The following is a 25,317-nucleotide window of genomic DNA, read 5'->3' as shown; positions in this document are numbered from 1 at the left end:
CATCGCGTATGTGATCGTTCCACAAAAGGTGGTTGGTGATACACATACCAATAATATCCAGATGTTCAGTTTCCTCGATGCAAGTGCCATTTATGGATAATGGCAGCGGGGGTATATTTCGCTTTAACGATACAAGACAGCATTGCGTTTTCGAAGCATTAAATTCCACGCGGTTTCTTATTCCCCATTTTACAATGCTGTTTAGGTCGGAATTTAATGAGCTTATCATATTTTGTCGTTGCAGTTCCACATCCGAAGAAGAGGGGTGTGAATCTGAAAACGAATATGAAAAGCTAAGAGTACTATCGTCAGCGAAACAATGTATTGGATTAGATGTTGCAGACAGGAGATCATTAATAAAAATGAGAAAGAGTGTTGGAGATAGAACTGAGCCCTGGGACACACCAGCATTTATTTTGTGGTTTTCAGACTTGAATCCATCCAATACAACTTGTATTGAATGATTCGAAAGGTAATTACTAATCCAATGAAGGAGGGATTCATGCAAACCGAAAGCACGCATTTTCGATTAGAGAGCCTGATGCCAAACCCTATCAAATGCTTTTTAAATATCAAGTGCAATAATCTTATTTTCTCCAAAGCTATGTAAAGATTTGTTCCACTGTTCGGTGAGATGAACCATGAGATCACCAGTGGACCTATTGCTACGAAAGCCATACTGTCGGTCATTAAGAAGCTTCCGTTCTTCACGATATTTCTTGAGCAGATAATTAATCAGCGTTTCCATGACCTTGGAAAGAAGGGACGTAAGTGCAATCGGTCGATAATTAGACGGTGAGGAAGATTCGCCTTTTTTGGGAATAGGCTGGACAAATGCGGTTTTCCATCCGCTCGGAACGAGACCTGAGGAGTAGGACAGATGAAAAAGCTTACGCAGTGGTTTTGCCAGCGATGAAGAACACCTCTTCAGAACAATAGCGGGGATACCATCCGGACGAGCAGATTTGTGTATGTTAAGATCTTTTAGGACCCTCGCTACGGTACGAGTGCGAAAAAAGATTTGCCCCATAGAATCATTAACTCGCTCAAGTACAGGCGGAGTCATAACACTCACTGGCAGAGTTGAATTGGCGGCGAACTGCCTAGCAAAGAGATTTGCTTTCTCTAAGGAGCTAACAAATGGAGTGTCATTCACAACGAGCGTAGGGACCGAGGAAGAGGAAGAATTCCTCATATTTTTTACAAATGACCAAAAATTTTTACTGCCTTTGGGACATTGCAGTATTGTTTGCCGTAATTTTTGGTCATGTAAAAATTTGGTCCGTCGAATATGGGCGTTGCAGGCCTTCCTGGCTTGCTTGAACTTATTCCGGTTTTCCTCAGTTGGATTGGCTTTAAAACAACGGAAACTTACCTTCTTAACCCTAATAACCTCTTTACAGCTCGCATCGAACCATGCGTTTTCCTTAGGTCTGATGCTTTTAACCCTATTCGGGATAAAAGTTCTCATTCCTAGGAGAATCAAACTTGTGATCATATCAGCGCTGGCGTCAACGTCACTATCGAGGAAGCATAGTGACCAGTTAAAGATCCTAAAGTAATTATTGAGACCGTCCCAGTTGGCTTTCTCGTATTGCCAAACGGTTCTCTTAGGAGCTCTTTCTTTAACTGGAGAGTTTTTACACGAGAAATTTGCTGATATGACACAATGGTCAGATGTGCCTAGAGGAGATAGGACACTAATAGTGTACTTACCAGGGTCAGAGGTAAGAAACAAGTCAAGAGTGTTTTCTGCTCGACCTACCACGTCCGATATTCGAGTGGGCTCGTTGACCAGCTGAGTTAGGTGGTTTAACTCAGCGAAGATCTCAGCACACACTCCTTCTGGTGTTGACTGGCCCGAATGTTGAAGCCATGAAGAATTGTGTACATTGAAATCGCCCGTAACAACGATTTCAGTGCGAGGATAGGACGAAACAATTCTTTGGATGGAATCAGACAAAGCATCAAATTCACGAGAAGTTGATACTCTGTCTAGATTTGGGCTTCGATAAAGGAAGCAATAGTGAATGATTTGCTTATTCACGGAAAATTTAAACCACATAAAATTGAAAAAAGAATTTGTGCAGGGACCATATTGTGGCAAAAACTGATAAGCAACATCATTCCTAATGTAAATGGCGAGACCATGGTGGGAAAAGAATAATGGCACCAAGTTATACCCTTGAATAAAGAATTCAGTGGGATCGGAATCCTCACCCACTTGGGTTTCACTTAGTGCCAATACAGCTGGCCTGTTTAAAGCAGTATGGGAGTACACAGAAAGAAAATTTGATCTAAGCCCACGAATATTACAATAATCTACCCTGAAATTTCCAGCCATTGCAAATAAAAGAAACACAAAAACCAAAACAGACGAAGACTATATTCTATATATATATATATATTTCTTCACAATCTACAGCAAGATATTTTAATTGCAGCCGCGTATTTCGTACCGTTAATTTCCACATTGTTTTTGGTCTTCAAATTCGCTATGAACCCTAAAAATTTCCTTCAAAGTTCTGCTTCGAAATCATCATGGTCATAACGTTTTCTAACCTCAACGTCCAGCACCTTTTGATTTGTCCTGAGTCACAATTTTTTGTTTGACATCGTTTGTGGCTTTACAACGAAATTAATCCCCAAATTTGAAAATGTTATATATTCCCAAAAAGGCAGGAAATAAGTCCCATACACAAATGAAATAAGTCCCCCAAAACTTTAAATTTTGTTTTACCATATTATTTCTTGTCCAATGCGCTTTTGATCTGGCGGGAACGGTCTTCATGAAGAAATAACTCCCCAGATTAAAAATGAAATTAGCCCTAAAAAATCCCATAACATTTTTTTGTGGGTTATTTCATAATTTGTTTGACGGTTATTTCTTGGTGAGTTATTTTATGCATCCTCAAAATGATGGTTGCAATATGTTTTTGAAGAACTAACAAATCAGAAGTACCGAACTAATAGCACAAATAATATATGATAGTTACAACTCTTAAGGTCATCTTACTTTGGCAGCTTAAGAATGGACAGGCTTAGATGACAAAGGGAAAACAAGACAAGTTTCTAGTTTCTGATTCGCTAGCTGTCAAAAGTTAGTCAAGTAACAAATCTCCCTAAAGCTAAAAATACACAAGAATGAAGTTTACTGTAAATGAAGTCCCTTATGTTGTCTGAACCTGCCTAATATCTTGGAGCCAGGGCGCTTTCTGTCAAGGATGGGTCGTGCATTGTACAGTCGTTACGTTGTAGTTTGGCCATTTCCAGTTTTAGTTCAACTTTTCTATCCTCATTATCGTCTTTTTGCAGTTTTGGGTTTTTTTCTGCTTGGAAAAGGTCGCTATAGCCGAAAAGTTCTTCTTTACTCTAGTAAAGACATAAATCCTCGGTAGCCATATTGGTTTGCCTACAAGCTAAACCGGAAATCGGACTCACAAACTCATTTAAGTATGCGTGTGATTTCTCCTCTAGTTTTATGAAATTTACCCTAAAATAGAAAATATAGAGAGTTTTTGGCTGACACTGGTCAACCTTATCCTTCATGCTGAGATTGGAAAACGGTTGAGTTCCTCTCTAAAGTTTACGTTTTCTTTGCGTTCTTTACGCCTCTCCTTTTTAACATTCTCGCTTGGATATCTCAATACAAAAAATTAAGAAAAGAAAAACAAAAGTAGATTTATTATTAATGAGTTCCCAAGGATAGTAATAGCGAGTTCTCCTTCCGATATTGAGATCGAGAGGCCAAGCCAATGCATTTTGTTTCCACTATCATATTGGTGGTTCTGTCTTAGTTGTTGTGTCCTTGGCAAATCAGCTGAGTGCCTCCCACCACGGAAAGGTGGAGACCCGTCGAGGAGGTCTATCTTAGTATAGAAGATATACCAGCAATATCTTCTTCGTTAAAATGTAATTGTACACTTTATAAACTTCACATTGAACTGTGTCAGTTAATTTCACCTCTTAAAAAAATCATCTGTCCTGAAACCTTTTGCAAAACAAAGGCACCCATTAAGTCTCACACGTCCTTAACGATCAATCAGCAAGGTATTTTAACTGTAGGCGCGTATTCCTCCGATCACATGATTCTGCTAGTACAGTTAATTTCACCAGCATATAATTGTACAAAGTAGCGAACACAGCACCTTGAGCGACTTGACTATGTAAGGTGATAACAACACGAGACATTAATACAAGACAGAAGGACAGAAGAGAAAGAATAACAGACAGACACGAGACAGTCCCCCATCTGTCTACTAACCACGCTTGATTTCGATGATCGATGGGAACCGAAGCTTTATCAGTGACTAGGCCGTTGCCTTGAGTGAATCTATAATCATCCATATTACCGAAGTCGTAAATAACAGTAAAATATACGATGTGACACATTCCATTAGTCGTTTTCAACTTTTGTCAGTCATTGGGCAGGTTCAGACAACATAAGGAACTTTATTTACAGTCAACTGCATTCCTTGAACGTACATTTTGACCAAGTCAACTAGTTATTTTTTCAAGTGTCACAAACTTCAAACTCAGAACTTTACTTCCCTAACTTCTACCATCAGTTTACCATACAAAAACTACCTAAAACATTATTGTCTACAAAACACTACTCAGGCAAACTACAAGTCCATCCCAATTTGCATTTCGTATTATAAAAAAATATTACTTATTTCTTTTCTAATTTGACGAGAAACCCTTTTACGCAAAATATTAAACGAAATTGGGCGAAAAGTAAATAAATCGTAGAAGAATAAAGTTCAACTTTCAGTTAATTAAAATAACATGATGGATTGTCATTCTGACATAAGTTGACTTGACGTGATAGTTAGGGAGATTTTTCTTGCCTAACTTTCCAGTCAAATTTCCAATAAAGTTGTGGAAGTCAATTTTTTGGCAACTGGCCAATCAGATGTTAAAAACTTGACTTACTTTCAAATCCCTTATGTCACCTGAACCTGCTCATTTTCAAAAACACTCTATACATATGGAGTGTTTTTGCTCATTTTGTTGTCGTGTGTAACCGTTAAACCGTCAGTTGAAGTAAACAAATTAAAACCAATATCTAGCGCTCGAAAAACTAATTCAGAAAAATGAGCAGTTGGCTAGGGGTTTTTGAAGAGAATACAAAAAAGGTTAAAAATGGAATGGAATACCATAGCTGAGCAGCTGAACAACATGGGTATTCAAATAAGAGATGGAGGTGTTGATAAAAGGTTTCAATACCTAATACCACTAGTAAACATAACAAATTCAATAGCTAAAAAAAAAAGTAATCAACAATTCAAAGCAAATGCAACCAACTGAGGCGATTTTCACTGGAAGAGGCTGTAGCAAATTTGCTAAGTTATAAAAAGTGTTTGAACCCAAGTGAGTGTATCCTCCGATCCCATCCTAATTTCTATTCAAACACATTATCAACTTCATCCTGGATTGCATCAACACAAATCCATGCGTATGCAGACACTTCGTTGCAGTACTCCGAAACGATCTCTTTTAATACATTATGATACGTTTCGATGAATTAAGAGGAATCAGCAGATATTCTTAAATTGAGCAGCGAAAAATAATTGTATATGTGAATTTTTAAAGTTAATTTAAGTAATTGTTTCTTTTTAGGAGCTTACAATGGAGTATCATCCATCTAAAAATAAAACTTCTTGTTCCAAATTCAGTTTACTTTTTTTTTATTTTCATATCATTCTAAATATCCAGCGATTAATAAATAATGCAATTTTCTTTTTTCTGTTTTTATAAATTCTTGTCATAGTAATTTTAATTATTTTTATATTATTTAAAAAAATTTACAGAACCTAACTACGATTTTGTTAAATTGTTTTAATTTTGGAATTATTAAATTTTTCATTTTATAATATTCGTATAAAAAAATTACTTGTATAAAAAAATCTTATATTTTTGTTATATTTTTATATTTATTTAATATATAAAGTAGTTGCCAATAAAGACTAGTTTTAGTTAGTTGTTTGTTGTGAGAGAGAGGAATGTTTGTTTATCTAATCCGCTCTCAATTCCCAATATTTATTTTTGTTTTTAATTTTTTAAAGTAGATATATATATATATTTTTTTGTATTTATTTAGGAATCGCTAACGAATTTTATATAATATTTGATTTTTGTTGTTTGACTTCAGTTTAAGTGATGCATTTGACAATATGTAATACATTCACATTTTGTTTATGATTAAAGCTCAATAAATCTCCTAAGCATATAATAAAATTTATTACAGGCAAAATGGACAGTTATAATAAAAAATAAAATACATATATTCTTTTTTTATATATATAAATCTATAAAGTTATCTAATTTATAAAATAAACAAAATAATAATCACTCTTTTAAGAGCCATCTCTATCTATTTATATATTTATCTATTTACGTTCGATGAACCATTTCTGAGTCTCACTCTCCGTATCACATGTGGCCACTTGAACATCATCGGCACTCTTAAGGCCCCGATAATCCAGACAGAGTCCAGTTTTAATATGGACAAATTTGTCATTTGCATACTCCCAATGTTCGTTAAAGTCTGTTTTATCGAAGCACGGAGTCATAACCACTCTGAAGGGAGGCGAATCACTTCGCTGTACCGTTGCACAGCTGAGTTCGTTGCGCAGCACACCGTCATTGGTTATCGAGAAGAATTGAGATTTTGTTATGGGAGTTCCGCAGAAGAAAACACCGAGATTGTATGGCTTCTCGTTGTTTTGCTGCAAATCGTCAAGGCATAAATTGCGACTCATTGCTCTTACCCTGCAATAAAAATTGAACTACAGAAAAAAAGTCTACGGATTGGAGACATTTTACTTACTTTCCAAAAGCAATCACATCTTTTGTTGGAATGAATTTTTCGGGATAGACATTTTTGAGGTACCATTCGAAGTTCTTGCAGCGTAGTTTCTTACGCAGCATAATTCGGTGAGTAACATCGCCGATGTCAGGATGGAACTTCAAATCCGGACGATTCATGTAGAATAAGTTAATGTATTCATCCATCCAGACAAGGGCCATTCGGGCGGTGTTGATACCATGAGTATCACGGTCATTAGGAAACCTAGAAAAGAAAATGTTAAAACAAAGTTTGGTAAGGAAAAAAATTCTTAACTTACGCATAAGGATGGAAATCCCTGAAAACATGTCCAACTCGAGAACATGGAATAGTTTCAATTGTACCACCACACTGCCAAATTCTGAAGGACATCTCAAGATTCTCACCACCCCATCCATCCATCTTTAAACATAGATTTTTAATTATCATATTTTCTAGAACTTGTCCTTTTAATTGTTAGTTTACATACCTGTTCATCATAACTTCCAACTTCCCAGAAATATTGTCGATCAATGGCAAATAATCCACCAGCCATGGTCGGACTATATGTTGGACAAACTTCTAAAGGCCTGTCACATTCTCTTGTGATGCGCGCATATTCACGTGAAGGAACATTAATCCAATCGAAATGACCATTCCATTGGAAACCACCTACTTGGAATTGTTTATAACCGTTTGTACAATATTGGAAGTCTTTTGAGTCTATAACATCGATAATAGGAACCAGCACCGATGTGCGAGATTCCTTGATTCGCGATAATAATGGTTCCATCCAACCAACGATTCCCTCACAATGGGCATCGAGGAATATCAAAGTATCACCAGTGGCGATTCGAGCTCCTGCCAATCGGGCTCGAATAAGACCAAGTCTGAAACATTATAAAAGTAAGTAAACATCAGTATTTTGACATTGAAAAATAAATTAAAGTGTTAAAAGGTTGTGGCGGTAAAAAAAAGATTTAAATAAAAAATCAAACGAGAAGAAATCAAGACAGAAAAATAAAGAACAACTGTCGAAAGTGAGAAACAACAAAATTAATTAAATTCTTTATGTTCTGTTGTTCAAATATTTGCACAAATTTATTATATACTTAGCATAATTTATTGTACCCACGCTTAAAAATATTCTAAGCGAGAATTGAGGTGAAATTAAAATAAATTGTTTTGCATGATTGGCTTAAGAGTTGGTAGATATTTAAAAAAATTAGGTCAGCAAAACTATCTGCTTTAATCAGGGGAGTGTTTTAGCAATTTGAATTTAAAATAGTTGCAAAAATAGGTGTGCTACATTACAATAACGAGCAATTGTATATAAAACAAAGACAAACATTAGACTGGGATTATACATAAATAATTTAAAAGTGTGATTAAACTATTTCTACATTGAAAACACTTGGTTTCATAATCAGGTAAAGAAAAGACAAACAACGACACTATGAAGAAGAGAAATTGTTAAACGATTTTTTGGATTAACACAATTTTTAAAGTTTTGTTATTTGGAATTTCTATAGAAGTATTCGATATTGAACACTTTTTAGAGAAATCAAACTTAACCGGTGCTGGATGAATGATTTTACTCAATGATTAATATCTCAACAGTTGCATCACAATTAATCAGAGGTTCTTAATTGAATTGAGGTAAGCGCTTTGTGCTTGTACGTCATCACCTGCAACAATAAATTTTTGAAATAGGTGACAGACTTGTCCTTGATTTAATTATCTATTAATTTGTTCAAATGGTTTCAATGAAATCTATAAATATTATATGTATAAATTATTTAACTTGGTTATAGTAATCATAAGTATTACTCGTTTAGCCTTTAAAAGAGTTAATTAATTTCATACATATGATTTGAAATTATTTTTTGTATTATGCTCTTAACAAATCCTGACGTTTTTTCTGATCCATAACAAAATTGGGACGGAAAAACATCAACTTTTTTGAAAACAAAACATTCAATGTTTACACACGTTATAAATATTTCAAGTTTTTGCTACAGCCGTGGTGCAGGATAGTCCAAAAATGTTAACACTAACTTTATCGTAAAAGTTCAAAATCATAATTTAGTTGTGTAAGATGTCAATCTTGGCCACATAGAAAAACCAGTGAAGAATACTGCAGAGCTATTTTTAATCGCAAAGGAAGTGAATATTTGGCTGGGAATAATTCAGGCCTAAATTTAGATAAATACACATGATTTTCATTGATAAACCAAAACTCTTAATGAGATGAACTCATTAAAAACTAGGTTCCACATGTAAAGGAGTTGTTGTTGTATTTCATAATTTTAGTGTTTTTTTTTTTGTTTTTTTGAAAAAAAGTACTATGAATAAATTTAAAAACCAAAGTGATAACATTGAAAAATAGTTAATTTCCACCTTCAGCTTTTTACCAAATTTAAAAAAATTGTGATTGTGATTTTCAAAAAACTGTTTTAATTATATTGGTATAATAAATAGTTTATCTCAGAATCAACAGAAGAATGCTGCTGTATGGAGACTTTTTGAGCTATGTGGTTTTCATCGTTTTAAGGTAATTTTTTACTTCGACAGAGAGCGTCAAAAACACATAAAAAACCACCGTACCTATTCTGAAGCGAGAATAATTACACTGGAAAACTACCTTCTTATTTTGGCTAAGAAGCTAGTAGGTAATTCATTCAGCCACCCGAACCAACTTATAAATAGGATGAAACCCCAACAGCGAATATCAGAGCCCAAGTATCTCGGCGTTAGTGACATTATGGATAAAAACTAACTAACTCCGTATCAGCCCAACGTGGGCATGCCACCAATTTTCAAACCAATCAACAAACCATCAACAATGACAACCGGGACGGAAAACCCCAAGGAAAACCAAGTCAATCGACTTTTATTTTAAGAACGCCATAGATATTGAATAATATTTTATTTTAGTCCTTTCTGCCAATGCATAAAGTTAGGCCCGTATGCGCCAACAAAATACTTTTTTGTAAGTCAATGTATCTATTAAATCTTAAGACTATCAAATTGTGTGTATAAATGTTCATTAGACAAATCTTGAATTTACTGATGTCTGTCTACTGCTTTATAAAACCATCTACACTTATGGCACACAAAATCTTGTTCTTACACCAGCCGAAAATAATAGTTTAAATTTCACGTGGTAATCTAGAAAAAAGTTAGTTGACCAAAAAATGAATCTTATAAGTAGACCTTTCATTTGCTTATTTTAAATCAACACTAAATTGTATGTACTAGAACTTGCCTTACTATAATTTAAAAAATACATCTTGAGATTTGGCAAAGAAATAAACACAGATCTTGCTTCATATGGAAACACTCAATGCAACTGCCACCCGCCTGTGATTCAAAAACAACCTTTTAACTTATAAACAAGTACAAAATATAGTATATTACATAAAAAAAACAAACTCTTTCTACTTGTCCAAATAATATGTAATATCAAAGACAGAATGTAAAACAACCCTATAAATTATTAAGGAAACAGTTTTCCCAACTAAAATAATATTTACACTTTCCAGTTTTTTTTTTTTCAAAGAAAAAGAGTTATATTATAGTCAATGCCATTTAAGCCAGAACACAAATTTATTTATATAACCAAATAAAACTGGAAGATGAAGTTCGTAATGCCCAGCCCCTGTTACTTTTATAAGACAAGAGAAAAAGGTAGAGTTATTTGGGTAAAAAGACTAGACAAAATTTTAGAACACGGTTTAAGCAACCTTAGAATTTTCAAAAGCACGTTTTTTAAAGTTTTAAATGGTGGTCTAGGAGTGGAGTTCTCAGGCGTTCTGAGATATTCAAAAAGGCTTTAAGCCACCACAACCAACTATTTCCGGCAAATACTTTCATTTTGAGTAATTCTAAAGCTACAAGCTGGCTAGTGCCACCATATAAAGACAATGGCAGATTAAGTGAACAGCAAGGATCGTTTAATTATGTTCATTCTTGATGTAGAATATGCCTTTGGCTTGTTGAAGGGAAGGTTAAGACGGCTTCTCAAGTTTACTGAACAACGACACAGACCACCACGAAGGAATTCACCAAGAAGAAGAAACGGACACAATAGATGCAGCTAAATGAACCTCAAACCGATGTCGATTTTTCTGTAGTATTTCTAAAAACAAGTCCTTGAAAAGAATAACCCTAGGCCACTAGGGTGGTACAATCTTAAAATTATAGTACAAAACCGAAGCATTTTTTAATTTTGCTCAAAAGGTTTTCTAAGTATTTGATATAAGAATTAAACGGTTTTGAAGTCCTTTTTTTAAAAAAAATATTTTAGTTATTTCCAATACTTCCATTCTTTTGTGTACAACTTTCCGTTTTGAGTCCAATTTTAAAAATTACAAAATTACTTTTGTTTCTAGAAAATTACGTCTCCTGTCTAAGTCTAAGTCGACTTGCGACATATGGAAACTACATTTAATGCAAATATTACATTCGCAAACAAATTCGAACTCTATAGACATTGAGATAATAGAGAAGTAAAAAAAAGTGGTTGCATCTATTTTGTCTGTCTGTTTGTTTTTGTCCCTACAGCCTTAACCATTTAAAACTGACGGAGTTTTCCATTGATACATTCAGTTTGCCTTCAAAATTGAATTTATTTTGTGGGTCATGGAACATGTTGGGAATTGTTTTTTGTTGTATTAGTATTCGTTTACGAGTGTGGTAGAGCTGTCAAACTCTAAGCTAAACATTTTTTAAAAGTTGATATAGTATTGATAAAAATTAGAGCTGCATATTTGATCTTAAATCAAAAATAAATCAATTTATCTTACCCCTGTAATGCAAAATTAGAGGAAAATTGTGTTTTGACTGATCTAGATCAAGAACAAATTGATTTATTCTACCCATGGAAAACTCCATAAGGTTAAAACAAATTCGAGTTGGGCATTTTTTTCAGAACAAAATTAACACCTAAATGTCTTTCAAAATTCGGATTTTTACAAAAACCATTAAGCTTTGACCTCACGTTTCGTTTGACAATCGTAAGGAAAAAAACGTTATGTGACTCCAAACGGAAGCTCTAGTTCAATTATCTGAACATTTGCTTTGGCTGACAGCTTAACAGCTGTAAAAAAATGTCAACAAACAAAATATTTGTTCTTTGGACGGATGAAATAATAGAAATGTCATTCAAAGCAACCACGAAGCAGGCCTAACGTAACGCAGACGAAGCCGAAGCTGAAGCGTGTATGTGTTTCAGCCATTATTATGAAATGTTCTCTTAATATTTTTTCTTTACTTGGCTTTTACAAATAAAAAGCATATATTTTTGTATTGGGTGTTCCTTTAGAACCGTTAATTTTGTTTTGAAATGTCCTCAGGAAATAATGAACTGATTTAAATAATTTGTTTTCTAAACAGAATTGGATATTTAGTAAAATAAACACCCTTATCATAGGCCCCGACGTAATAGATTCGTATACTTCGAATCCCGAAAAAAGGAATCATAGCTCCGTTCGTATCGAAAAATTCTGCTACGAAATTCGGAGTTCTGAAAAGTGGTATCACTAGTCACCAATAAATAGTAAGTTTGACAGATTTTTTTTACGAACAGATTTTTTTGTAGGGCCAATTCAAAACTAGAAGGATTTATATCTTAATTAGAGTGTTTTTTTTTAAAACAGTTTTGTCAACCAAAGTGAATGGATACAAATTGACAAAAATGTAAGTTTAAATACAAAATTATTGTTAAAAATACATTATATATTTTGTTTTTAAAGGTCCAAAAAAGTAATTACAAACAAAACACAGTACCGAAGGCTATTGGATTTGCTCCAAGAAAACCCTGAAATTGCTCAAGGGTAAACAAAAGCAACAAAAGAGGAAGTCGCCGTTTGGGAAAAAGTAAAAGAAGCTTAAGAGCCTTGGTCCACCTGTAAAGGATGCCAGCAGTTATAGGAAGGTACATTTAATTTACATAATGCTGCGAAAAGGTCCGTCTAAAATCTCTCTTTGTTTTAGGAATGGTTAGATTAGAAGGCGTATATTAAAAGAAAACTAGTAGAAAATAAAAAAGAAATCAAGGCTACAGGTGGTTGAATGAAGAGAACGCATTCTTTTTCAGACCTTGGAGAAACTTTTATCAAGTTAACTGGTCTTGAAACATCAACAAGTGGAATTAAAAGCTCTCGTCCGATTGGCAACAACAGTTCTTTCGAAGATCAAAACCAACAACTTATTTGTTTGTATTTATTTATTTATTTATTATTATTTGTATATATAATCCGCGTTTTCGTTGCAAATTTTCTTTTTTTTTGTAAAAATAGCGATCGCAAATGACTCCATTTTAAAAAATACACAAACAGCAAGCAGCAAGGTCCAAGATTAAATTTCAATTTTAAATCTCACATTTTGAAGTTTAACATATGATTCTGAAAGTCCGAATAAATGGTTTCTGTGTGGTAATGCTTTTCCACATTTCCTTCGGGGCCTATGATATGAATTTATTCGTATTCGCAGCGTAACGAAACGTTCGAAACTTTGCTACGAGGGAGCTTGTGATAAGGGTGAATAACTTTTTTTAGTATCGATATCTCAAAAACGTGAAAATATTTTTCAACGAAATTCAAAACTGAAAATTTAGAATGAAACAACAACAACTTGTGTGCTACCACCAAGTTCATAGGCTGGAGTTATAGCTATTTCACGATGACCAACCCGATCACCAGACTCCTTTAGTGGTGCTTATCGCTTTTTATGTTCAATTTAATTTTTGAAGAACTTTTTTGCCCGAGCTGGGCAATCAAGTGGGTGAGGAGCTAGTGCACTTTTTTTTAAAATTTTTTTTTTCAAATTCATTTTTATTTATTCAATCTTTAACCTATCTTAAAGCTAGACAAAAATTCATAAGACTAGCCTAATTATCCATAACTTACAACTAACTTAATGGTCCCATACGGACACTCTAAGTTAAACTATAACACTTAATACTAATGCCTTTCGGCCCTAAGATCTATTTTACTTCAATTTATATTTTATTTATTTCTGTATTTATTAGAAAATTTTGAAAAAAAAACTAATATCAATATTCTTTTTTATTTTTACTTACAAACTACAATTAGGTCCTAATATAAAACTTAAAACTAACTTAAACTACATATTCTACCTATAAACTACTTAAAACTAGAACAACCACAGCAGCAAATCTAACTATCTAACATTTTGTTTTTCATATTTTGTTGTCTTTTTTTTTTTTTTATTCCATGTTTTTTTTATTTTAATGTTCTTTTTTTTAATTTTTTTTTTGTATTTTTTTATTGTTTTTTTTTTCTATTTCTTTTTGTGCCACCATGCCTGTTCTACTTAAAACTAAACCCTAAAACTATAAAACAAGTATGTAAGCCAGCCAAGGCTTAAAACCCCATCCCGACTACCCAATATCAAGTGCCGATTGAAGCCACCAGAAATGGTTCTCCTGCTTCACCCTATCAGTTCGGTCCCGTTCGGACACAGCCCTACTGAACCGAAGGAGCTCCGCTCCGCCTTGTGCCATGACGTCCCAACTGTACGGGAGTCGCCTATACACGGTTCCTCGTCTGACGTGGTAGATTAACGGAACTGCCAATCTATTCTGTATCAGACCGCATTTGTCTAAAAAGAGGAATGCCTCTGGTGGAATGAACCCGCTCAAGCGTGCACTTTCAAAATACTCGTCGTTCGGATAGAACACCCCGAAAATTAAATTGTTGGTCGAAGACATAGCTCTTGCAATGTGACCTCGAACGAGTTTTATCATGAAATTGTCAATTCTGTTGATTCGAGCCCCGTTGTATAGGACCTCGTTGGAATAGTAAGTAGCCCTAAGAAGATTCGGGTGTTCGATATAAGCCGGTACAGCGTCGTAAACACTGCCGCTCGAACACCCGAAACTTCTCTCTGGGAAGGGGCAACGTTGAACCACACAGGACAACCATAAACGATCATTGGCCATATGAGGGCCATGTAGCAAGTTACCTTCACTCTGGGGTCAAGCCGACTGCTAAAAAACAGCCGTTTCGTCAGAGCGAAGGCTCCTCTGGCCCTGGTCAGAGCAGCATTTATATGTCTGTCGAAATATAAATACTGATCTAACCAGATACCGAGGTACTTCACTACACTTTTGCTCGCTAATGGCTGCCCGTGAAGATCAACGATGACCATCTTGCGCCAATTCTTACACGTATCCCTCGTGGCCCTAGCCAACGGAGTCCGGAACAGAATTGTCTCTGACTTCTGGACATTTATTTTCAGTTTCCAGTCGTCGCAATATCGCTGAATCTTGTCGAAATCACGCTGCAAGAGAATTCTAATAACCTCAACCTTTCGGGCCGTTCTATACGCAATTAGATCGTCGGCGTACGCTACCTGTTGAAGACAATTTTTAATTGAGAATGTTGTGGTAGAAGTTACATTGCCACTTTTGACAACAAACTTTCTACCGTTAAGCATATCATAAAGTATATATACAACAATGGCTTGCTTATGCCAAGTCTGCTCAATTTTAGGTAAAGACCCTCTAACCATACGGTGTCAAAGGCCTTTTCCAAATCAACCAGAACAGCACCTTTGCATTGTTGTTTTGATTTATTCCATTGGATATCAGAAACGAGTTTAGACGCAGCATGAATTGTGTCATGACCCGCCTTGAACCCGAACTGTTTATCCGGAATTATTTTGTTGTCCGCAGCCCACTTAGTCAGAGCCCTATTAATGATCTTTTCGAAAACTTTGCTGATGCTCGGAAGAAGACTTATCGACCGAAGATTTGACGGGTTGGAGTTGTCCTTTCCCTTTTTCGGGAGAGGAGGAACCACAGCGGTCTTCCAATGCGCTGGATAATATGCATTATTCAGTGCATTATTGAAGAGCGTGGTGTATATGTCAATTGCTTCCATCGGTAAATGTCTTAGTACAACGTTGGATATACCATCGACACCTGCTGACTTTTTATTTTTTATTGAATTGAAGATGAGTTGAAGCTCAACCTTCGTCACTAACAAGGGACTTGGTCCCGTTTGCTCGGCGATTATGGCATTTGCCAAGGAATCGTCATTGAACCGCATGAAACCGCGGTTCTCAGATCGCCAATGTGCGATATCATTACGGAGGTAAAAGTGATTAAGTAGGGCTCTGTTTTCCAGGTCGTGGTTGGGGCGAATGCTAACATTCACCTTGTACACTTGCTGGAAAGCAGCTCCCACCGCCTCCACTTTTTCCTTCGGATCTTCAATTATGTAAAAGTCATCGTCAAAGATGGCTTCCTCTGGATCTATTTGCGCTGTCCTGAGTACGTCTCTGTTCTCTTCAGTTCTTTGGAGTTTAAGACACGGAAGGTCATTATCGTTTTTTTTCCTGAATATCTTGTTGATTTTGGGGAACATACTAGGGTCACTCGAATTAACTGACCGGATCTTGCGGTCCCAGTACTTGTTAATTGATAGCATGTAGTTCTCCTTAATCAACAGATTGACATTTTTTATTGACGACTTCAGTGTAAGTCGTCTGTGCAAGTTTTTGAGTCTTGTCAGTAAGCCACTCTTGTGCCTATGCCTACGTAGTGCGTGGAGCTAGTGCACTACGCACTACGCCACCACCGCACCCACATGAAAGTTGTAAGCCAATAACAGGTTTTTTTCGTACTATCGAACTATACTGAACCGATTAGCATTTTTCTAGGCACACACAAGTAATTGTTGTTGTTTTATTCAGGTTCCTTCTATTATCTCCTCTCTTTTTCATAAGCCAACGATTTCGATTGGATTCGTATAAATTATAGGTACCAAATAAAAGCATACCAAAAATACGACCCACACTGATAACTTCCTATTTTATTATTTTTATGAAAAAAACTATTGGATTTTTATAAAAAAAATGTAATGAATGTCGAAAACAATATTTTCTGTGAGATAAAATTAGTTTGAAGCCAATATTTTTAATTTTTAAAAAGATTTTAGAGCCGAAAAATAAACTGTTATTTCGATTTTTCTCAAAATTTTACCAGATGTCAAAAACGTTATTTTTCGCTGCACAAAATTATTTTGGAGTTATAATCATTTTTTGTTCGTAAAATATTCGAAATGAAATATTTTTTTCAGTTTTTTTTTGATTTATAAAAAAAGCGGAAATTGGATTTCCAAAAATACACTAGTTTGGTATCACATCACAATACATAATATTAAATTTAATTCAAGTCTCTAGCAAAAATACTCCATTATATCCATCATTGAGCCCTATCATGAATTCCATCGTAATCGGACATTTTTACGAACCCCGAAACTCTGTATCATGAAATCCGTTCGTAATAAAAAATTGTATGAGATATTTCACTACGAACGGATTTCGCGATGCAGTTTTTCGGGATTCGTAAACATTTCCGATTACGATGAAATTCATGATAGGGCTGATTAAAAACAAACTATAAATATACTTGGATGAATTAAATTGATACAGATTTTAATTACTTGCAAACAAAATATTTGAATTCAATAAATTGCACTCGCACCCTTAACTTGATGGTTCTTCGAACGCATCTTCGTTACAATAATCCGAAGTTCATTATGAAATTTAAAGAATTTCGTAGTGATTGCTGTAAATGAGTAAATAAATAATATTAAACTGATGTTGAACATGCTTTTTTGCAACATGCAACAAAATGACTGCAAGACTAAAGCTAAAAACTGACTTTTTGAAAAGAAAAATTTGAAAAAAAAAATATTAACCTCCCCATTTTGTTTTTGCTTTGCAAAGTGCCGCTAGCCCACGGCATCGTTTTTTTTCGTTTGTTTTCCCATCTATTCATGGACTAATTGTCAAAATTACAAATACAATAATGGTCGCATTCACAAAGCTAGTGGCTACGTAGTCAAGGGATTCTGATTGGCTAAATCTAGCTACAAAAGTAGTTGAAATTTCTCCTCCGACGTAGTGTAAAAAATTCGGCTACAAAGTTAGTGAAGAATGATTTCGACGCAGAGATGGCAGAAATGCGATTTTTTTTGATTTACTACATTTTCTACGTCTGCTACATAAATGAGGTAGTTAATGTAATTAAATGTAGTTAACGTAGTTAAATGTAGCAGACGTAGCGGTAGACGTCAAAACGTATTTTGAAATGTCCATTTAACCACCAAATTGACAAATTGCATCTAAAAGATAACTGTGTAAGTGTGAAAAACTAACTCTCGTCGTTGGATACACTATGCTCTTAAAATAAACGACAAAAATAAAACAGATGAATATTAAATTTGCATTTTTCTTTCATAAAACTTCGAATTACTCGATTTAGTTCATTTACGCAAGATATTTGGTTCTTATGTATACTTCAATGTTTTTCACTGGTTAGTCGGTACTTTTTTTTAAATTCGTATTGAAATTAAACGTTTTTTGTGAAGGTAGCACACGTAACAAATGTAGGGTAGTAAATGAAACAAATCAAACGTGAAGTTTATCCAATTAACTACACGTAGTTTAACGAGTAGATTACCTGACGTAATCTACTCTGCCATCTCTATTTCGACGTTTTACAATCAGCTGATCGGTAAAGACACACGAATTCAAAACGAAATTAATCGTTCAGTATTTAAATACAAATATAAATCATTCAAATTGTGTCTTAAATTTGATTTTATTGAATTTAGAAACACAAAAGATAGTTAAAGTTATCAAATCCAGATTGATTAGCTTTGTAGTGCAGTTTTGCATTCACAAAGCTAGTTGAAGTTTGACTACGTAGCCACTAGCTTTGTGAATGCGCCCAATGTAAACAAACGGGTTTTAAGAGTGAAACGTACGAAAGATTCCGATCTTGGTAAATGGAGTATTTTTGGTCTCTAGCGTTATTGGTTCGTGTGATATTTTGGGTAAACCAAAATGTTCACATTTTTTTAAAATTGCTACGGTAAAAAACTACCCACTCAATGTTTTTAAAAGTCCTTTTTGCATTATTATCTGTGTAACAAAATTTATTTGAAGTCGATATCTCTACTGGTTCTTGAGCTATGGGACGTACGTACGTACGAACAACGAACGTACACACGCACGCACATACATCTCCCTAAAAATCGACTCTAGGGACCTTGAAAAGACGAGAGATGTGAAAATTTTCATTTCACAAATCGGACCGATTACAATAACTTTTTATGGGAAGTTAAAAAAGTACAACTAAAAAAACCTGCTCTAACGATGTTTGGAAATAGCAAAAAAGTAATTTTTTGTTTGCAGAAATCAAATGACACATTTTTATTCTTAAAAAAACGGTACAGACTTTTTAAATACAGGATTTAGTAGTTCATTTTATTTCTGGCGTAAAAATTCCTTTTCTAAATACAAATTAACGACTTTTGGCAACTCTAAAACATAAAAATACAAATCTAAAACAAAATTACAAAACTATTTTGAATTTCGTTATATGAATCCAATAGAATTAAAGCATGGTAAATTATAAAACCTGAAATAAAATTTCAATTTTAGCTTAGATGCCAACAAATTTTCAATGGCAATCTTAAAAAAAAAAAAACAAGATAAAGTCTAGCTTTCTGATCAGCAGGGCACTATTATGAACAATCTCAAGAACTTTTTTCAAATACATAAAAGTAGGTACCTACCTAACGAGTTTTAGGTCAATTCATGCCAATTGGACGTGTAGCCTATTTTCATTTTAACCTAACTCGTGCTTAACTTACATCGAGCGTAAGTAAAATGAACAAAATAAAAATGACCTAACCCATCTTTGTTTTAAAACAATATCAATCCGGCTTACTCATCACGTACGTACGAGTATACTTTGTTCCTCTCTCAAATTTTCGAGAAAAGTTCAGCAAAATGAATTGCTACCAGATTTTCAAGCCACAGGCGGAGTCAACTATTTTGTATATTTTTAATTTAAATTTATTCGCATCATTTTTCATCTGATTTATAAAACTAAAAGCGAAAATATTAAAGAACTCGTTGCGTTCGTCGCGTCGTCGGTCGCATTAAAATCTTAAACAAATGAACAAGTTTTGAATAAAACTTCACAGTTGTTTAACTTGTTTCAGGTTTTCGACTTAAGGTAGGTAATTAAATAAGAAAATAACAACAACAAAATACTAAAACTATAAACTATAAAAAGGTTAGGTATAAACTATAAACTTATCAACACCACCATCAAAAGCCAAAGCAGTAAAAGAATTTTTGTTCTATTTTTAACTGCCTCGAGGGTCACTTTAGTCATTTTAAAAATGTACTTAATTCAAATGTTTATCTCTTCTTTTTCAAAAAAAAACTGTTAATCGTTAAAAATCCATTATTATGCATAAAATACACAACGGCATTTTGTTAAATGTATAAAAGAAGACTACGAGGAGGTAGAAGCAACAGCAAGTGAATGCAATTCGATAGAACAAAAAGTCAACAACAAAAGACCATGAATAATAAATTTTCTGTCCACATCTCTTTGACACTCTTTGGTTCTATTAGAACGAATTTGGAATATTAAGTTATCATTAAGTTGGTTCTTTTTCTGGCGAAAGCCTTGAATACATTTGTCATGTGAATCGTTTCCAAATCTCATCTTTCAACTGTGATTGCCACATTTTCTTCATAAATGCACAAGACACACATTCGCTTTCTACAATGGTCAAAACCAACAACGACAACGACAACAAGTTCCATCACTCCCATCAGCCTTTTGTAACACGTCTTCCCAATTATCATGTCATAAATATTGAAATCTATGCCAAGAGCCTCCGATGGAAGTTTCAGTTGATTTCAATTTTTAATCCAAATGATGCACGAGACAAGAAACAGCCTTAAATGTCAAATGCGATCGAGAAGAAGCAGGTTAGACGAGTTTCTTGTTTAGCTACCACAACCTACCTATATTGGTTTTGACCAGCTAATAGCTTGAGATGTGCCAACTAAATATTGATAATTGTTATCTAATCTTGCAGACTAGAGATGGCGATAGCGATGATGTTGATGATGGAGATTACGAAAAAATCCATAAATGCAATTTTCAGCTTACCTGTTTTTGAGACGCAGCACATGAACAACTGACTTGGGAAGGCGTGTCGTCACATAGTAATCCAGCTTACCGCCTAGTTCCTCGTTGGTGCTGCCATCATCGACCAGGATGATTTCCTTTAGAATCCGGGAGTCCCCGGTGTTGAGGACACTGTGGACTGTCCTCAGCAGAACCGAATACGGTTCGTTGAAGAAAATGATGATGACACTGGTGGTCGGGAGGTCGTTCAAGTCGTATTTGATGTTAGCGCACATGGGCAGCCTTGAATCCGGGGTGGTGCGGTTGTAGGAGAGCTTCTCACTGAGCACCTCATTGAGGGCGATTTTCTCATAGACCTCATCGCCGCGAATCTTTTCGTCCCCGTCTAGAAGAACAGCTCGTCCTTCGTCGCCCAGGCCAGCCACCTGTTTGGCTAGGTCCTCCCTAATTTGCTTCTCGTAGATGTTCTCTTCTGAGGGATAGATGAATGGCGTCACGATGGAATTGTCTTCCAGCACAATATCCGGGTTCTGTAGAGCTGCCGGAGTGGCTAGAAGCAGCCTGTTTCGTGCTTCAATAGCATCTTCAGCCAAATTCAAACTGATGACTCTGAGGTACAGCAGGAAGAAAGACACGACCACTGACAAGATGATCAGCTTGCCGTAGAACGAACGTCGGAATCTCGGAAGCATTTTCCAGCTCTCACTTACTCGCACTCGCACTCACTTAAACAATCAATCACACACACTTTCTACTTAAAAACTAATTTTAGAATGTTCACGTTGTCGTTGTAGACTTAGACGTAGTCGTAGTTTTGAGGTGGGAATAGGAAGTTGTTGTAAAGTTGTTTATCAATTGGTCAGTAGTTGTTTCTTTGAGTTTGATGATGAAGAAGAAAGAGTAATTTGCTTTGTATCAGGGCGGCGATACAGGCAGTCGACATACACACAACACTTTGCTTAGTCTCAGGCTCAGGCTCAGCTTGGCTGACGGAGAAGCCGCACTTCATGGCACAAAATAGTTACGGATTGAAATGCAAATTAACCGCGAACGCGAACCTCGGCGAAGACGGCAGAAGAAGATTGTAGTGCTGGTGGCGTAAACGTGATTCCGTTACTGTTTCTGATGTGGCGTTCGCGTCGACTATGATCAACAGCAGCAGCGAGCTTAATATTCATCTTTTACCTTATTCTCATCTCATTGGCGAATTTTGTTGCTTTCTTCTCGTCGACGTCGTCGTCACCGTCGTCAGAGTCGTCGTTTTGGTTTATTTGATTCCGGAGTCTTATTTGTTTCTATAGGTTGTTTGTTTGATTTGAGAGACTTTGGGCGAAAAACAAGAAGACAACGACGTCAGCAAATCCTGTTGTTTGGACAAATGGTTTCAAGTTTTGGCCTCGAGTTTGGTCTCAGAAATTCCGAAGTCTTTTGAAAGGTTTCTTCATCTACGCGAATAAGAATATGAGAATATAACTGAGCACTTGGTTGGTTATAAAATGAAAAAGAGCAACAAATTACTAATCGAAGTTTGATGGTTCTTCTTTTCCTTCGTTTCGTTTCTTTCTTTTTTTGTATTGTTTCTTGTTTCTGTTGTTATTTTGTTGGTGGGAGATTATTTGGTCGGTTCAGTCGACGCACGGTTTTGGTCGGTCGACTTGTTGGGAGAAAATTATAAAAGAAAACACACAAAAATATTCTTATGAAATTAGCTGCTGTCAACAACACAAAAGGGAAAGGTTGATGAGTTAAGGAATGTCATGTGAAGAGGTGCTTTGCAAATTGAGTCATGATTGTTCAAAATAAAATCAACAAAACAACAGGTATCGGTAAGGAAGTGTGGAAATTGAGTTTTTGTTCTTGTAGAGTGTCCATTGGTTGCTGTATTTGATCAACATGTTTCGATGACCAACAGATGGCAGGGTGGTAGTTAAGAAGAATACGGGGGAAGATTCTCCTTCCAACCGCCATTGTTATGAATACAACAGGAAATGTGGAATTTCATTTGTGCGCTATTCTTTAAAAATCAAGGATGTTTATAAAAGTTTTCTTAAGCTAAGTTTACACGGTCAACGAAAAGGCTCAACGTGTTGATTCTCTTGATTTAGAAAATACCGTCCATGGTTACACGATGAATTGTTTTCAAGACGATCGGTCATCGCAGTGACTATGTCCAAAAATTAATAGCTCAGAATTTAATAATAATAACTACATACAATATGTAATTTAAGTTGAGATGTTGTTTTATAATTTAATTTTAAAATACAGATGAGTTTTATTTGTTTTTGTTTCCCAAGTTTTGGTTATGTAATTTGAATTGTTTATTGGATCTAATCAATAATCAAACATTCAAGAGACATTTCATAGTTTCGTCAAATTTTCCTACCGTTAAGATTTGTATTCATTACACTTAAATATTAGAATTAGAAATACATTTATTCATTCATTTTCATTTTATAACTATTTATTTAAATTTTTACAATAAATAAAGAATAAATAATTGCTATCATCCTTTAGCTTTAAAGCTAAAATTTTCATCATAAATTAAAAACTGGTGTGGGGTGACAATCAGTGTTGCAACAACACAAAATTGTTTAAGCTAAGAGATCAGATAAGTTATTTTTGTTTTAATTTCAGATATTGCATACAAAATAGGAAACGAAAAAGAATGAGAATTAGAACATATTCATATAATACAATTTACAATTTAAGCCAATTGTGAAAAGCCAATCTTTAACTTTTTTAAGAAAAGAGTTTAAACTTTGAGTAGTTCTTATAGATATTGGTAAGTTTTTAAATGACTTGGGTGCTACGACAGTATAAAAGTTAGAGAAATAAGTTTTATGAGCAATGGGAATATTGACAAGATGCATATTATTTATGCGTAGATTATATAACTGCGAGTTCCAATTTGGAATGTTACCACTTTGCTTGAAAAATTCTTTCAGTACTTTAAATATGTAAAGGTGTCTCAAAGGTAGAATTCCCAAATTCTTGAATAAGGGCCAACTTTCAGTTATTCAATTTTTGTTGCAAATGATTCTAAGTAGATGTTTCTGAGCAATCAACAAGGGTCTTAATGTACTAACATATGAACCACCCCAGCTAGATAAACCATATTGTATTTAAGAGTGTGCAAGCCCGTAATAAATTGAAATTAAAACTCTTTTTGATTAGAACGGTTTGAAAATATAAACTTTTCAGTTAAGATTAAAATCAATTGTAACTCCTGGATATTCAAAACAAACTGTACACTGAATCTATTTTGAAACAAGAATCGGAATAAGAACCACCTGCTTGAAAATTAGGTCTACCACAACTATGTAAAGGAAAGGTGAATTGTCTACAATTCGACCTATGAAATATAAGATTGTAATTGCAAAGCTGATGACTAAAAGTTTTGAATGACATTATTTTAGTTTTTTTACTAAGGATTAACTTATGAACCGAAATCAAAGTTTTTAGAATTTCGAGATCTTCTTCAATTTGAATGTTACAATTGTGTTCTGAGTTTGATTGGTAGGTAAACGATAAATCATCCGCAAAAGCCGTAGCAAGGCCATTCAAGATTAAACTGCAACCTAAAGAAAGAGTTAATATAAATCAGAAAAAAATAAGGGGCAGAGTACGGAGCCCTGAGGTACTCCAGATGTTATATATATATCGAGCTTCACTCCTTACATCATTAAATACTTCTTTTTGAACTCTTTTTTTTTTTTTAAATATGACTTCAGCCAATGAAAAATAGCTCCTCTAAATCCTGTATTATATAATTTACTTAGCAGTAAATCAAGATCAACCATGTCAAAGGTTTATTCATATCAATAAAAAGAGCCATAGTCGATTTATTATGATTCAAGCTGCCATAGAGTTGACTGCAAAGTCGAAGAGATCCAAATTAAATTTCCCCAAAAAAAATAATTTTTATCTAAGAAAGAAGTAATTCATTGATTTTTCAAAAATTTTTGAAAAGGTAGGAAGAATAGAAATGGGTCTGTAGTAAGATATATCTGTTTTATCATCTTTTTTATGAAAGGGGATCACCTCGGCATATATTAATTCTTGAGGAAAACAACCTTGTTCAATCTAAAATGTTTTGTAGCCTAAAATGAAAAATTATAAGTCAAAATTTTGCTACTCAACGCATTGACGGAGACAACTAAACGTCACGTTGACTCAAATAGCTTTAATGCCTTTTTTGGGACAGCATTGATCGGATAGCGTGTCATTCGTTTCATAGTAAATGATTTAGACATTGACTCTGTGAACGTTGACTGCGCATTGACAGAGAACATTTTAAATTTATTGGAAACGTCAGAGTCAAAGCGTCGATCTTTTACGTTGACCGTGTAACGGTAGCTTAATACTCTTTTCAACTTGGGAAAAGTTAAACCGACTTAAAGCACTTACTTCGACTAATCTAAAATGTTGGGAGCTATAAACGAAAACATAACCCCACATATTTTTTCACGACAGATTAATCTGAAGTTAATAC

General features: G+C 34.7%; 1 protein-coding gene across 1 annotated transcript; it reads right to left on the bottom strand.

Annotated features, from left to right (window-relative positions):
• Positions 1 to 5,673: 5,673 nt before the first annotated feature.
• Positions 5,674 to 22,542, bottom strand: LOC129950503 (polypeptide N-acetylgalactosaminyltransferase 1). Its single transcript, XM_056062439.1, has 6 exons — positions 22,344 to 22,542; positions 20,847 to 22,270; positions 7,320 to 7,719; positions 7,131 to 7,252; positions 6,833 to 7,075; positions 5,674 to 6,774 (listed from the first exon to the last, which is right to left on the bottom strand). Exons 2-6 carry the CDS (start codon positions 21,515 to 21,517, stop codon positions 6,393 to 6,395), a joined length of 1,818 nt encoding a protein of 605 aa, XP_055918414.1. The 5' UTR covers positions 21,518 to 22,270; positions 22,344 to 22,542; the 3' UTR covers positions 5,674 to 6,392.
• Positions 22,543 to 25,317: the final 2,775 nt, after the last annotated feature.

Source organism: Eupeodes corollae, chromosome 3, assembly GCF_945859685.1.
Source record: "Eupeodes corollae chromosome 3, idEupCoro1.1, whole genome shotgun sequence".
NCBI classification, from domain to species: Eukaryota; Metazoa; Arthropoda; class Insecta; order Diptera; family Syrphidae; genus Eupeodes; species Eupeodes corollae.
The sequence above is the reverse complement of the archived record's forward strand: the minus strand, read 5'-3'. Positions and strand labels throughout refer to the sequence as shown.